At 42.9% G+C, this 15,601-nt stretch overlaps 1 protein-coding gene across 4 annotated transcripts in view; it reads left to right on the top strand.

The window, feature by feature from the left end:
* Positions 1-15,601, top strand: part of ZMIZ1 (zinc finger MIZ-type containing 1) — a 340,131-nt gene that overhangs the window by 176,648 nt on the left and 147,882 nt on the right. For all 4 annotated transcript variants that reach the window (XM_033066444.2, XM_033066443.1, XM_033066447.2 and 1 more), the window contains exon 4: positions 7,205-7,314. In XM_033066444.2, coding sequence (XP_032922335.1) covers positions 7,255-7,314 — 60 coding nt within the window. In that variant the 5' untranslated portion in view covers positions 7,205-7,254. The remainder of the gene's footprint in view (positions 1-7,204; positions 7,315-15,601) is intronic.

Genomic DNA, 15,601 nt, shown 5'->3' on the forward strand with positions numbered 1-15,601 from the left:
GAAATGCTTATGTTAGGTTATCTTCTGTAGCTCATCTTTCAGTTTTTAAGCAAATAACTTAGGTGCTTATGTCCAACCAGCTGGTTTTCTTTAGTAGCTGATAAATGTCTCACAAAAGCAATAAAAAGTTTCCAGTTCATAGATGTTCTTTGTTGCAGCTGTATAGACTCAGCCCCCAGAAGGTGTGTAAACCAGGTGATATTAGCAATACTTCATGCCTTTTTGCAAGATTTGGTAGGCAGACACAAAGAATTCTCAGCAAATACTTTGCATCTTAGCACAGAACCTCTGAAAGAGCCAAGCTTTCATTAGGCAAATGAGCAAGCATTGCATGCCTTAATGTGAACCTTTTTCTGTTCTTATGCTCACCTGACTTCTGCATTCCTCCAATCGAGCCCAGAAGGTGAGAAAAGGTGCTTGATTCTGCTTCAGTTTAGAGACTGACAATTTATCAGGAGAGACTTTTTTACAGTATTGTTGTGTGTGTGATCAGGGACACTGGTTATTAAATTATTTGAGCACAACCCAGCAAGCTTTTAGGGACGGCTCATTTGCTTCGAGCTGTCCCAATGAGGATTAGTATATCTTACCTGCAAGCTACAGTACATATAGTAAACCACTGGATCAGTGGGTTCTGCTGTGGAACTGTCAATGTTTGTTCTAGCAGATCTGTCTATATTGGAGTGTGCAAAGCCTCTGAGAGCACTATAGCAGGGCTCTCAGCCCTGGCTCCCCAGCAGCACACTTCTACACACTTTTACCTTTAATTTTGTGTTATTATCTCTTGCTGTTTTGAACTGCAGTGTCCTTTTACCTCCTTGCTCTCCCTAAAGATAACAAGCCGACAGAGCTGATGACACTAGGAGCTGGGTGGAATGCAGGGAAACCAACCTTATAATACAAGCATGCAGCAGGGCAATTACCTGTGATCTGCAGATGCTGCTCTCGGTCTGAGGAAACCACTCATTTCAGCCAGCGGGCTGGAGGTGAGGGCTGCCGGTGCAAAAGGCAGTTCATGTGCTTAATGGTTAGTGCTGGCTGGTGATCAACTTGTCCAGGCTCAAGGGAGCTCTCTCTTGTACAGCGTGTGAGTTTTTTTAAATTTCTACGTCTATACTGTAAGTATAGGTCATATCCCGGTGCTGTGTGTGTACTTCCAGCTAGCCCGACCACCTTTGCTTCTCTAATCAGGGTGCAGATGTGCTTCATGATTGAACAACAACTGCGCACCGCCGCTCCTCCTCCCAGAGGAGTCCAGCAGGCTTGCTTATGCAAGCTGTCATGCTGTCTTTTTTTTCAAAAGCGTGTGTGGATTTGCTTTTGTGTGTATCCGGCTGGCTCTTGGTGCCTGCGTATAATAGGCTCTGTATATAAAAACGTTCCCAAGCACACGGCTGCGGAAACAGCTTCCTTAAACCCGACAAAATTGCCAGCCCTTGCAGCTCAAGCCACCATAAATTACAAAAACCTGCTCCCACCTCCCTGAAGCTGTGCCTGCCGGGCGCTGTGTGCGCACACACACTCGCTTTCCCTCTCTCGCAGTCAAAGATGATAGAAAGTCTTCTGGGGATTACTGCACATTTGTAGAGCAACAATGGAAAGCAGCACAGCACAAATATCTATTCTTCCTCACCCGGCATAACAAACGCTGCTTTGTCTCACATCTGGCCCTTTTTAATAGCTCAAAGCCAGCAGCGGTAACTATTTAACAGCTTATGGTAAATAAAGCTTTATTAAAACAACTTCCTTTTTCAAGTGTTTAATGATGAAAACAGCCTTTCACCTGACATTTTATACTTTTTGTACCATATCTAATAGAAGAAATAAATTAGTTGTCACGGCTAGATATTGAACTTTTTCCAGCAGATGATCTTTGAAAGCATCTTTGAAAATCCTGGTACTGAAAAGCGGGCTTAGAGCCTTTGCATGGTGCGTGAGCCATGTGCGGAGTGCAGACGTGCCGAGCTGCACCGTGCCGTGCGGGCTGTGCCGCGGGGCTGGGCTGTGCCGGGCGGGCACCGGGGCTGAGCCGAGAGCCCGTGCGGTTACACGCGATTAGCAGCCTGAGCTGTGCGTGCGCACACGCGTGCTGATAGCTCGAGAAACAACTTCTTACAATGTGTTTAATGGCAGGGGAAATGTCAAGTGGAATTAGATGGTTTTTGTCTAAGGACCGTCACATTTTACCACCAGGACAGGGCGCGGAGAGAAAAGATGTTTCTTAAATCCATCACTGGAGGTGACAGGCTCCCGGGAGCTGCTCGGCGTCTTCGGACCCGGCTACTCGGGGCTCCGTGCTTTAGGCGACGGAACGCGGCTGTTCTTCTCGTGGCCTCCGCAGGCCGGCCCCCCGGTCCCTCCATGTCCCCCCGGGCTGTCCCTATTCCCCCGTGTCCCCCCGGGCTGTCCCTGTCCCTGTCCCCCCATGTCCCCCCGTCCCCGCGGCGGGCGGTGGCGCGGCCCTGCGGCGCCCCCTGGCGGGCCGCGGCGGCACCCGCCCTCACCCGGCCCCGCTCTGCCGCTGCCGCCCCCGCTCCCGCCTGGCTTGTTGCTTCATCAAAGTCACTTCGTAAATACAGATTGTCTGCCCTCTCGTAGGACCCTCAGCATGCTAAGACTTGAAGGAAATTATTAGTTTTTAGCTGATTGAATAAACAGCATTAACCAACTTGTGTGCTGTGGCGGCAGGGGGCAGGGATGTTCAGAGCTGCTGTGCTGAATCCCTGCTTAAGGAACCGATCTTCCCTTCTCCTTCTCACCTCCTGTTAAAATTTCTTAAGCGATAAAGATGTTTCCTGTGTCTCTTTATGCATGACCTCCTTGCCCTGAGTGGTCCGAAGTGGCTCCAGAGGAGCTCTTGGTGCTGCAGCCCTCGGGGCGGCTGTTCCTGTGGGATGGAGACCTGGCGCGGTGCCGCGGGCTGGAGCACCGCTCACAGCGGCCTCCGCTGCCTGCTGGGGCGGCTGCCCAGCTCCTCCGCCCTCGCAGGGCATCTCTGGTGCAAAGATTCGTTGCTAAAAACTTGGTTTCCGGAGGGATGCTGCCCTGTTGCTGCGGCACGGGGCTGGGTGGCAGTGCTTGGGCAGCAGCTGATGTTCCTGGCGAGCTCCGCTCCGCTCCAGCTCTGCCCCGCAGTGAGGGAGGGCAGCCTGCGGGAACAGAGCAGAAGGCACCATGTGAGTCTCTCTGAACTCAGGGAGAAGGCTGGGCCTGTGTCAGTGATGATTCAGATCTCCTTTGGCCGCGGGGAGCAGATTTCCCAGCTCCATTGGTCCTGCAGGGCAGAGCTCTCCCTGTGAGGCTCTGGCCGTCAGGAGAGCTCACCCCAGAGCAGAGCTGAATCCACACTAACTTTCAAAACACTGAATGGTTTTAGACATGTCTGAAGCACTGGTGAAATGTTTGGCTTATTTTTTTTCCCCATCTCTGGGAGGCTGTTCAGGCTGCCTTAGGAACTGGTGGGGACCACACTTTACTAAGTTGTTTTCTTAATTGTGTTACTTGGAAGTTCAGTTTCTGATATAATAATTGCAGCCTCCTAACCTGAACTGTCACCCAACACAGTGTGTAGCAAAATCTCGTGAAATCCTCTTTCATAAAGCCAGTGAAAAATTTAATTCGTTTTTCAATATGGAAGAGGGGTTTGTAGTAATGGTTTAAAAGATTCAGTATGCTTAGGGTTAAAAAAAAGGCTAACAGGTCGATACATCTGTTCCTTTAAAAAAAAACATTCTCCATTTTTGAGACATCATAAATATGTAAATGAGACCTCTTTAATTACTGCCTGGGGCTATAAACTCTCAATGCTAGAGGGGAGGGAAGAAGGAAAAATAATTCACATAATTTTTTTTTTTTTTCTTTTTTTTTTTAAGAGAGGGAGACTGGGTCTTTGCTTCAGGAAAGAAAGAAGAATGGGGCTTTTTATTGTTGAATTACCAGAAGGTGCTGGGAACACTTCTTCTTCTTTTGTTTATCCTTTTGGATGGAGCTAGCATATCAAGCAGTAGTGTACAACCTTTCTGGCTAATGTGTGCACCAAACAGAGGGGATTTGTTACAAAGCACCGGGAAAAATTCCCTTCTCTATCCTCGCCTGCCAGTACCCTTAATCCTGATCAGCAACATCCCCTGCTGTCTCTTGAGCTGCTCGCAGCCTGAATCTTCGCGTGCTGTCTAATGCAGGGACACCGCAGGCCAGCCAGGGACCCTGCAAAGTCGTTTTCACTTGTGACCTGATAAGTGCACAGCACTTAACCAAATAGAAGTCTGTTCTTATTCAGCCCTGACGGCCTTTCTGTGTCTTTAAGTACTGTTATTTTCGACTAAGGTGATCTTGCTGCTACTTGGAAAATAGGATGAGAGCGACAGAAAGGGCATTTTTTAAAATTTCAGGACGTGGATGTGCATGTGGGGAATGAGACCAGAGTACAGCAATACCCATGTAGTATGTATAGTTACTGGAAATTTAATTCTGCTGTTATTTTTCTTCCAGCCAAAATGGTCTGGTGTCAAAATGCTTATTCTGCCATGGTGAAATTTCTGATCTCTATGATAATTTTCACTTTCCATGTTTAATCTTTTAATTCTTGCTGAGGCCCATGAAAGAGTAATTTCCAGATAATAATGGTTTCCCACTAATAAGCTCTGCGGTTTTTATAGCAGAAATTACTTAGAGGCAGTATGCTCACTGAAAAAATTACTCTATTTGATGCTCTTATGATGTGTCTGAGAGAAAAAGAAAGATGAGTCTTGCTGTGGTGAGGCAGGGCATTTCAAATACAAAGCCTTGTGTCATTGTATGTAATGAGGCTTCATGTGTATAATTTTGGCTGCTTGGTTTATGCAACAAATGTTTACAACCCACTAACTGGGAGTTAGTGGGCTGAGGGCCTTCTGTTGACCAGAAGAGAATAAATGAGATGGGGCTGTGAAAGTAGCAAACTGTCAGCAGTAGAGGCTGGTGAGTGATCCATCCTTGCCATGAGGCGAAGAGAGAGGGGGAGCCTGGCACCACAAAGACTCAGCCATAGAGCTAATGATGTGAGAGCAAGTGGAACTGAGCATGGAAGTGAAAATTCTTCTAGTCACTAGAGGAAGGGTGAGAGTTAGAGAGTGCTTTTCTATGAGAACCATTGGGCTTTAAAACCAGAAGTATTTTGGAGGCTGAATTTGATCTGTTTATTACAGAATTTGTGTGCCCCATGTCTCTAGGAGAGTAGGGGGTTGCACTCCCAGTCCTGCCTCCAAGAGCCTTGTCAGGCTCCTGCTCAGTTAGGTGAGCTACTTTTGTGTATTCTGCCCCTCTGCTTTTCCAGATGGGCTTTGAGAAGCTGTGCCATGTGGGAGAAATGGCAATTTGGGCAGGTACTATAGTAAGCTGTGGCTCAGGTAGCTGATAGCAACCTTTAATTTTGTTTATGATTAACTGTAGGATGGTGAAATGGTGTACCTATGAAATTGTATCAAAAAAGCCATTACTTTCTTGGAAAAAAAAAGGTGCTTCAGTTTGCATGTCTTAAAATTTTTCAAGAGACAGCTATGTGCTTGTATATGTATTTGTTTTCAGTATGCCCTTCTCCATCTGTGCTGATGTTCAATTAAAATGCAGATAATGTGTCCTAGCTTGTAAGATGGATCACCACTGAAGTAGTGTCATGTCTAGGCTAGCTTATCTCTTGATAAATACCTCTGCTGTCCACTAAGAGATTAAACTTCATGACTACTGAGGTCTGTTTGGGGGTCCTACAGGCAGATAAGACTGTGTAACTGGCTTTTAATAATATATATCAATTTACATTTACTAGAGGACCTTTGGATGGCATTTGCTGTTGAGAAGGCGGCAGGGGCATAATCAAAAGATAATACTTGCATATGAAACTGGCTCTTCTGTTTCTTAAGTATTATAATTTATTGATAGGTATGCTTTATTGAACCCTCTTGTGTCTAGAGCGTGGAGGTGAGGAGCTTGAGCTGCTGTTCTAAGACCTCATTTAGTTGTCTAGCAGAAAAGATTTCTTCCCTTGAGTGTAATCCAGCAGGAGCCATGAAAGAACATTATCAGCTAGGTACAGAAACCTCTGGCGTTTTGGGTGCGTGGGATGTGCGTGGATCTGTGGTTTGGGGTCTGTTTCATTGTAACAGCTGTGTAATCAAGGTTCCCACCACGGGCAATACTCTTCCCCTCAAAGGGGTTGAATATGGACAGTGCTGGAATTGTTTACCTGGAGAGATGTTGTGTTCACTAGAAGTTCACTAGAAGTGGTGAACAGCCAGCTTCTCTAACCAGACAAGTATCTGAAAAATTTGCTCTCTTTTACGTGTATGGAGGGAATGGAAAACAGTTTTGTCATGAACAGTGCTCCGAATAACAAACCACTTAGTGCCACTGAAGAGGTTCTTGAGGGAGAGGTTTCTGTGCAAGACTGGGACCTTGCTTGTGCTACTATAAAGTTTGGTGTAAATAGGGCATTTGGGCACATATTTCTGTGCCCACTTGTTGTTCATGAACTCCAAACACTACTCTGAGCCTTAATTTTTATTTTCTATTTTCTAGATTTTTTTAAAGTTGCAGGAAGGTTTTGCCTTAAATTATACTATTTGTTAAGAGATGGGGCTAAAGACCTCAGGCTGTGTTTTTCCAGAAGTAACAAGTAGTTTCCTTCAGCTATAGATACCTGAAGGAACACGATTTTTCTAGAAGGCAGGAGCTATGCAGCCCTTTGTTCTGAAGATTAGGCCTATTCCATATATGCTAGGTTGTGCATCTGGACATCTGTCATTCCTAAAGTCTGGGCTGAGTTGTGGATCCCAGTCCTTTCTGCCCTGTCATCTCGGCCATTCCAAGGGCTCATGAAATAGATGTGCTAATTGGAGGAGAGTCCAAAATGTACCTGTTGCTTTTATTTTCAGTCCAGAATTCCAGATTCTTCAGGACACACATTTTGTGCTATTTTTGGCCATGTAATACTCTGCTGTATCTGGTTCATTTAATATTTATGGGAGGTATTTTCTCTTAGAGGAAGATTAGGAAGAATCCCCGTGTCCTTGTCCTTGCAAAAGCCGGGCTGTCATTGTTATTGGGATTATTATTATTTTATCTCACAGTGTGCTCAGAGATTTCTTGCAAGCAGCTCTGTTCAGCTGTTCAGGTGGTGGAAGTGTATGGACCATGTTCAGTGATCATTATTGTCATTTTTGTCTTGCAGATCGAGGAATTTTAATGGCTTTCAGGTAGAAGAAAGTGGAGACAATCAAAATGAATTCTATGGACAGGCACATACAGCAGACCAATGACCGGCTGCAGTGCATAAAACAGGTAAGCTGAAGGTGGAGGTCACTGCTGCTAAATGAGGGTTGGGTGTTGTGTGACAGGTGTTGCACATTACAGTTACCTGTTGTTTAATGAGTGTCCTTGCCCTTCAGAGGGAAGGAATGAGACACTCTAATCTCGTTGAAGAGAGTATCTGCTGTGAGAGCTGGTGTATTAACCTCAAAATCCAAACTTTTGCTTACACCTTTCTAAGAAATCTTCAGCCTGAGACTGAACAAATCTGTCTCAGCTGGAAGCAGAGTGGTGCTTGTCCTGCCAGCTCAGCCCCAGAGGGTCACAGCGGGTGGCCGTCATTCTAGTGCTCTGAGCACAGTAATCCACAGTTCCAATGGGCCAGTTTTGATTTTAATCCAGTAGCTGACCTGAGACCTGCACTGCCTGGAGACTCAGAACTTGGATGGTTGGCATGCCTCCAAGTGCTCAGAGTGCTGCTTAATCAGTTTGCATGGAGATTGTAAAAACTTCTGATTGCGAGGTAAAATTTTCAGAAGCATCTGTTTGTGAAGATGAAGGGCTCTTCACATGCCACTGCCTTTCAGTGAATTATGTCTCATTTACAGATTTCCCCACTATAACTCTGCTTGCAAATGCTTTTATAACCAAGTGAAAGGCTAGGTTATACATATATGAAAGTACAACAGCAAGGATGCAGAGACCATCTTTCCCTGCTTTACCCTTCTCAGTGAACTTTGCTTCCTAGGGCTGCAGACAGTGTGTATTCTCCCCTCATGTATGTTCTTATCCACACCAAATAATCCTAACAGAATTTTCATAGCAATGGTCCTTTTAGAGGAGGTAAGCAAGAAATTGGTTTTTCATGTTGATCTTTCCTGTGTTTAACTCGATGTATGCATGCACAAACAGGTGCATAAATGCAAGTTGCACACAGATATTTTGAAGACCCCATCTGAATGCAGGAGATGAGCTCCAAAGTTCACCTCTTCAGATTGGTTGAAATTTTCTGAATTACATTGGAAAAACAGAAGCATGTATTCCATGAAATAATGTTCCCAAATAATTTTTTGCTGTTGTCTGAACAGTTTTCTTTGTCAGATTGGGTCACAGCAGAGTCCTACTTCTTTAGTTTTTTATTTGTATTAACTAAGTTAAAAAGCTGCCTGCCTACTTGTGCCCTAGGACATATGCATATTGCTTCTTGAAGCAGCACAGCACTTCTCTGTTCATAGATCTGTGTTGTAGACACAAGCACCCTAAATCAAAGGAACTGATAGAAGATAAGCATGGGGGTGGTACTGGATGAGTAGCTCTGGATTTTTAAATTTATTTCTTTAGCTACAACTTCAAGAGAAGCAGCTAAGGGGAAATGCTGATCTCTCTCTGGTGAACAGCAATAGGAAAATGCAGGAAAATGCAATGACACTGGGCATTAGGAAAAGGCTCTTCACTGACAGGATGGTCAGTCACTGGAACAGGCTGCCTATGGAAGTGGTCACAACACCAAGCCTGTCAGAGTTCAAGGAACGTCCAAATGATGCTTAAAGTCTTATGATTTAATTTTAGGTAGTCCTGCGAGGAGCCGGAAGATGGACTTACTTAGAGGTCCCTTCCAATTCTTCGATTCTATGAGAATATGTTTCTCTTCTCTTAGTTTCATCAATCTCCATCATTAGGTTATAGCTTTGCCTGGATATTAGTAGAAGTTTATAATATTTTCTAGAATGTGTTGTAACGCAGGAATACATGGGTTTCTGCAAGTCTGGCCATGCTTTGGGTGACCCAGAAAAGGATTACAGCTCACACCTAAACCAGATGATTTTTCTCCCCATATTTTCTTTATAAGAAAGGGTTTCAGAAGGAATCAAACAAAGCTAGTTCATAGGTTGAGGAGCAGAAATAGGAATCTTTTCCTGCAGAATTGCTGGTCATAATCCAGCCTCACTCTGTGGTGACTCTCTCTTTCATTACTGTGCAGTGAAAGTTAATGCTTCTAATGGCCTTTCAGAGGCCTGAGGAAAATATGAATCTGAGGATTTCATCCCAGTTTCTTACGAACAGCTCTGGTTCAGAAGAAACATGCCCTTGACTGGTACAAATTGATGTCCTTTTTGGCCATCCTAGCCCATAGGATGAAGAATGAAAGTTAAATTGCAGAACAATTTAACCTTCTAGATGTAAGAACAGACCTTTACATCAAGTGGAGATAAATGGAGGATGCTGCTCAGCTCCTTTTTCTAGAGCTGTCGGTTTCTGTACATAATTTATATTATTTTAATTAGATAAGAGAATATCAAATTACACTTCTTAAAGTTTTAAAGAGATAATTTTGCCTATGTAATGGGTACTCTGTCAGTTAAGCTACTAACATCATTTATACGTGGTGCTGTTTTGCATATGCAGCTTGGATATTTCTTCAGTGATGAAGGCCAGGGGGAAGGGAGGAAGGTCAGGCTGCCCAGAATTTGTGTACCACACTCAGTTTTCTTTGATTCTGGAAAAAAGTTTGGGGTTTTCTGGTAGACCAGGAGCATGCTTGTGTCAGAGCACAAAGGATGCCTGAAAAGGAACTATCGTGCTTGGGGAGGCTTGTGAATTCATGGTTCCCCCGTTCTGTTTAGGCCCAAAAAAAAGAAGAGAAGAACAAAACTCTTGTTTACAACTCATGACAAACTGCAGTTACCTAAGACAGTGGCTGAACACCAAAAATATGTCTCAGAAAGCTTTTTTTTTTTTTTTGTGTGTGAGTGGCACTACGTGTAGTTTTGTTGGCAAATAATGACTGATTAAAAAAAACCATTGTTTTGTTGAATAACGTAGCATCAAAACTGCTATTTGCTTTTTCATAGTTCCAAAATCTTGTGCTGTTATCTTTGCCAAAGTGGAGAAAGAGCCAGAAACTGACTGTCTTTTTGGAAGACACTCAACTCTCTGTCACAGGGTCATACGTTTCCAACTTGAAGACATATACCTTGTTCTTTGGGACAGGTCATTAGCTGGCTAATACTAGAAAGAGAAATTTCCAGTTCAACCATTGAGAACTCCACCTCACACTGCTCTGTGCATGTTGAGTTGGGGAGCAAAGCACTACCTTGTGTGGCCATATAAGTGTATCTTCACCAGTTCTGGGGATTAACTGCAGGGTCAGACAAAAATGTCTGCCTTTTCTCCCTGGTCCCTGTTACTCTCTTTTCCCAGACTGAACAAACAGTGCTGCTGTTCCACTGAGCACACACGTGCTTTTGGGGTGGTTAGCACAGCAGTGGTGTGGAAGGTGCACTGCAATAGGGGGAGGAGAACCATCCTTCCTTGGCACCCAGCATCTGCAAGTTTTATAACCCTGCTGGCAGCCCGTGGCTCCTGCAGCCCGACTGAGAGCAGTCTGCCACCCTCCTTGCCCCTCACTCCAGCCCCTGAGAAATGCTATAAATGGTAATCCATGTGCCTATTTAACTAGATCAGGTTTCAGCACAGGGTCAGGACAGGCTTCTTTCTTCCCAGCTCTGTGACTTGTGAGACACCCACGGTATCCTTGCTGACTTCTGTTCCAGGATCAAGGTTATGTTTTACCTTCATCTTTTTTAGTGCTTTAAAGCTACAAACCCAAAACTTGTATATGATCAGCTAGTTAGGAAATGAAGTGTGTGTTAAGAAGTGTTTCAGAATAGATGAAAGGGCAAACTGAAGAGGTGGCTGTGTATTTATGCTTAAAAACCCCCAGACTTCTGTGGAAGGCTGGAACAGCTTGTGTGGTCTCTTTGTAGCTGATTCCCTCAGTATTTGTAAGTGTGTGTGCTTTAAAATCAAACACAGCTTTTTTGATGTACAGTGGAAAAAGCCGAAGTAACAGGCTTTCCTTAACACGTGCAATTAGTTTGTCATGACACAGGAGACTCTTCAGGGTACGCTGAAGGAAGCTGGATGTTCAGGGCACAGGCTTTTTTCTTTAAGTCTTTGTCCATACAAACAAAACCACAAAATTACTTTTGTGTGAAGCAAAGGTCTGATAGCCCCTGAGAATTCCCTGCCATATTTGAGGCTGCAGTAATAGTGTGTTTATCTGCTGGGGCTCTTGGCTCAGGTGGCTCTGACGCAATGTCCATGAAGCTGTGGGGCAGCAGGAGCTGGCTCAGGCAGGCGTGGAGCTGAATTTGAGAGATTCCCTGCTGCCCAGGCACAGCCTTCTAAAGGAGCCAGCTTGGCTCCTGCTGCATAGAATATTCCAGTAAAGAATTGACTGGCTTTCTTAAGGCATTCTTCATAGCAGTCCAGAGGTGTGGCTTTAACCAGACACTGCCCATTGCTTTTGTTAGGTGATGGAAACAAACGCCTGGGGAAATCAGTGGGTTGCGTAGCATCTCTCTTACTCTAGTAGGTCTACTTGAAAAACTTGGAGCTATTTTGTATCTAGGGATTTCTACCTTTTGTGGCTCTGTTTGCTGTCAGTCTATTTTGTAAGGTTTGTGTGTGTTTCTTCTGAAATTCTTGCAAAGAAGTAGATGGAAAAAACCTTTCTATATTTAAATTATGAGGGAGCTGCCTCTTTCAGAAAGGGTGTGTGATATCTTCCCGCTGTGCTGAGTACAGTTGTTAGGCTCTACTAAAGCTGTGCTGAAATGTTAGTAACAGGTTAAGGAGAAGTGTGAAAAGGCACTCTGTGTCACAAGTATTAGATCATAGTGGGAACAGAGAAGGTTGGTTGTGCTGCTTGTGTCATGGTACATCAGGGCATATTGAGCACTATCATCAGATGATGCTGGATCACCACGTAATTGCAGACACACATCACACAGCTGATTTCCAGAAACCGATTAACATTTCTCCCCTCTTTCCTTCCAGAAGGCTTGCTGAATTGCTGCCTAGCAATGCTTTTTAGTGCCTACCCAGCTATTCAGAGAGATATGCTAAAAGTTGTAATTGCTATGTGTTTGTGTTGATATTTTCTTGCTCAAATTGAAAACAAGCAAGCCCATTTCTTTCATCATTCAGCAGTTAGGTTTTTGGTAGCTTGCAATTCAGGGGAAAATAGAATTCTTTATATATTTACATAACTGTTTTTAAGTGCTGAAGTGTTTGAACCAATTCTTCTGCTCTTCAGTGTTATTGTTGCAGACTCATGTAAATGCTAAGCAGTCCTAAACATGTCATTTTTAGTATATTTTGGACTGGTTACCAAGGACTAGTATGGAATTAGAGCTGAAAAGATTTTAATAAAAGGAAAAATGCTTCCCATACATTTTTTTCATTTGCATGTGCTCACAAGACTTCCCAGAGTAGTTTCATGAAAATTTCAATCTTGAAGAACTTTGAAAATTAGAAGTATTCTTATGAAGAGGGCATTTGTTTAGAATATACTTGTCTTGGTATTCTATGTAAGTGTTACAAGGGTTTTAGCAGCTAAATATGAAATAACAAGGCTAAAGGAGAAAAAGACCTTTTCCTTAAAAAGACACTCGATGGACCTCAAGTGTTGCAGTTTATTGGTTGAATAGTCCATCAATGTTGTGTTAGTAGCTACATTTTTTTTGTATCTTTTTTTCCCGAGGCCTATAGCCATAAGTTCTTTATCTGCTTTTGTGCAAAGTCTCTTGGAATATTCCTCTGCTAGACTTAAGTATGTTTAGGAAAAACTGACAGCAGACCAGCTTTCCTGGCTCCTCTAGTCCATTTAGAGACTTGTCAGTCAGCATTCCTGCTCTGTTAGTTCCTGCATCCTGGTAGGGAAGCTGCAAGGGAAAGAGCAAAGAGGCAATTTGCTGGAAGCTCTTCTGGTGGGGAGGGGGAAGAGAGCACCTTCTTGTTTGCAGTATTTGGTTGGTTTGTTTATCTGACAAGATTCCAGTGGGTGGAATGTAACTCATCATGTTGTGAAGTGGATGGGTAAAGTTATGGCAGCTTCACTTTGCCCATTCCCAGTTCTGCTGCTTTACTGAAACACCTGTCCTCAAGGGCTGGGGTGTTATTACTCCTAATATCAGTCATGTTAGTATCCTTAGTATTCCCATTTCAAAATGGAAAATGTACATTTTAAACTAACACGGAAAACCTCCAGTACCTATAGGATTTAGTATCATTTTATTCCTTTCTGTGCAACAAAATCTGGCCTGTTGTTTAAACTTGTCTTTCAGTAAATAAGGATGTATATTTGAAAATTCTAAAAATCTGTAAGTTGAGTCTATGATGTCACCTTGGTGTCAGATGAGCATAGGACGTCCTTTTTGTCAGCAGCTGGGTCAAGCTCCACAGTGCAAATGTGACACAGCTGGTGACATGTCTGACTTCTGCCATTTCTGGATCTTCCTTCTTACATACGCTCTTGCTACTTGAGTTGCTGCTATTGTGTCTATTGTGTGCAACAGCACATCCGTGGAGGTATGGCTTACAGTTTGCACTTAAGGAGAATGTACCATTTTTACCATATGTAAAAGCAGGTGTTTTCAAAACAGTTGTGGTGGCAAAAGTACCGTTAATACCAAGAGCCTTCAGCTGTGCAGACCTCTGCCATCATCTCCTGAAGGAAGAGTCTCTTCACTGGTGGTGTTCACTCCTTCTTGCTGCTGTGCAGTAACACATTGTACATAGGTAGGTCACACAGCAGGTGCTGTGGGCAGTTTTGTAATTGGAAGACTGTCTGGGGAAGCATTTTTCCTTTTGATTTGCAAATACCTCAGTAATGCCTTGCTGTGAGAATAGGTCATGTGAATTTTACATCTTCCACAGTGGTATCAGTTTGTGTAGTCATCATTTTAAGTAGTCACCTTGAGATTTTATCTCTGCATAGATTAAGAGATTAAAATAATAAAGATTAAATCAGTTGATTAAAAGTGCTATAAAAAGCTCAATAAGTAAGTTACTCAAATGAGTCAAAAAATTAACTGCAAAACAAAATACGTCCAACAAATGTGCTGCTGTTCAACAGGATATTCTGAAGACTATTGGTTATTTTTCAAAATCAGTGAGTTGTTCTCCTGAAATTTAGAAAATTAATAAATATATCTATTTTAATTATTTTTTAAAGTTGATTCAGTACATATATCAGGAGAGTTGGTGCTTTTTTTTCCCCCTTACTATCAACTCACTTTATACTCTTAGGTAGTGTTACTTCTTTTTAAAGAATGCACTGTTGACAATAATCTTCCAGTAAGTTGATAATGTAATACTTCTTTAATGTCTTTAAAACACCTTGATAAGATAAGAGCTGCATGAAGGAAAACCACTGACCCAAACTTTTCATAATACTGTGATGCGTACCTCAAATTATTAAATAGCTCATAACACAGAAATGTTTATGTGGACACCTCACTTAGCCTGAGTACTTCACTTAATCTTCTACTAAAACACATTATGAAAGTAGATTTTTTTTTTTTAAGTCAAGACAGCAGGTAAGTCTACAACAAATAAGTCTATTTTTATCAATAAAATAAATTATCAATTTATGTAAATATTATTGTAATAATGAAACATTATTCTGATAGTGCAGTGGTATTCTAACAGAAAGAGTATGGCCACTGCTTTAAGAAAATGAACTCCTTGATATGTTGAGATATTTAGAACTGAAATTATTGACTGAAAACCACTAAGGCATTTGAGAAGAAAGCTGCTGTATCACTGCAATGCCTGTTGGAATGGTAAGGCTGAAGAAGTCTCAGTATTGTTGGTGTGGTCACACAGAGAGACATCTCACGCTACTGTGGTATAATAGGGAGATACTAATGGAAATGGGTTGTTTCACTTGCCAAGAAGAGCAAGTGAACTAGTGAGGCAAATTGATTTCATAATTCTTTTGAGCTGTAATTGCAAATTTAAAGAAAGACTGGAGCCTTGCATTACTGAGCATGGCCTTGGAGAAAGAGCAAACAGTTGTACCTTTGTCTTTTGACTTTTATTCCATATAATCAGTGAGGGCTTAAGGAAAAATAATTCTGACCCTTCTGATTATGTGGAATCTTTGTAAACCATACTGTTTCCACTGCTTTCAGCTGACATAATAGCAGTGCAGGTGCTGGGGGCTAGGGAAGGCACAAAGACTGCACCAACAATCAAGAGATGAACATAAAGACATCCTGCCATTAGTCTGCCTCATTTCCATCTTCAGTCAGATCTGATCACAGCCTTTAGACCCCCAAGTCACAGTTTCCTCTGGGGCAGGGGAGGGTGGGGTGGAACAGCAGGTTATGACTAAAGTTGTTTAATTTGCTGCATGTTCCCTTAGTTAACATACAGTTTTATCAAAGATATGATAAATATTCTGCAGTTATAACCAGAGTTAGGTAGATCAAAAGGAATGGAGCAGGAATACAATGTTGCAGTTCTGATC

The sequence above is a fragment of the Catharus ustulatus genome, chromosome 8 (assembly GCF_009819885.2).
Source record: "Catharus ustulatus isolate bCatUst1 chromosome 8, bCatUst1.pri.v2, whole genome shotgun sequence".
Classification (NCBI taxonomy): domain Eukaryota; kingdom Metazoa; phylum Chordata; class Aves; order Passeriformes; family Turdidae; genus Catharus; species Catharus ustulatus.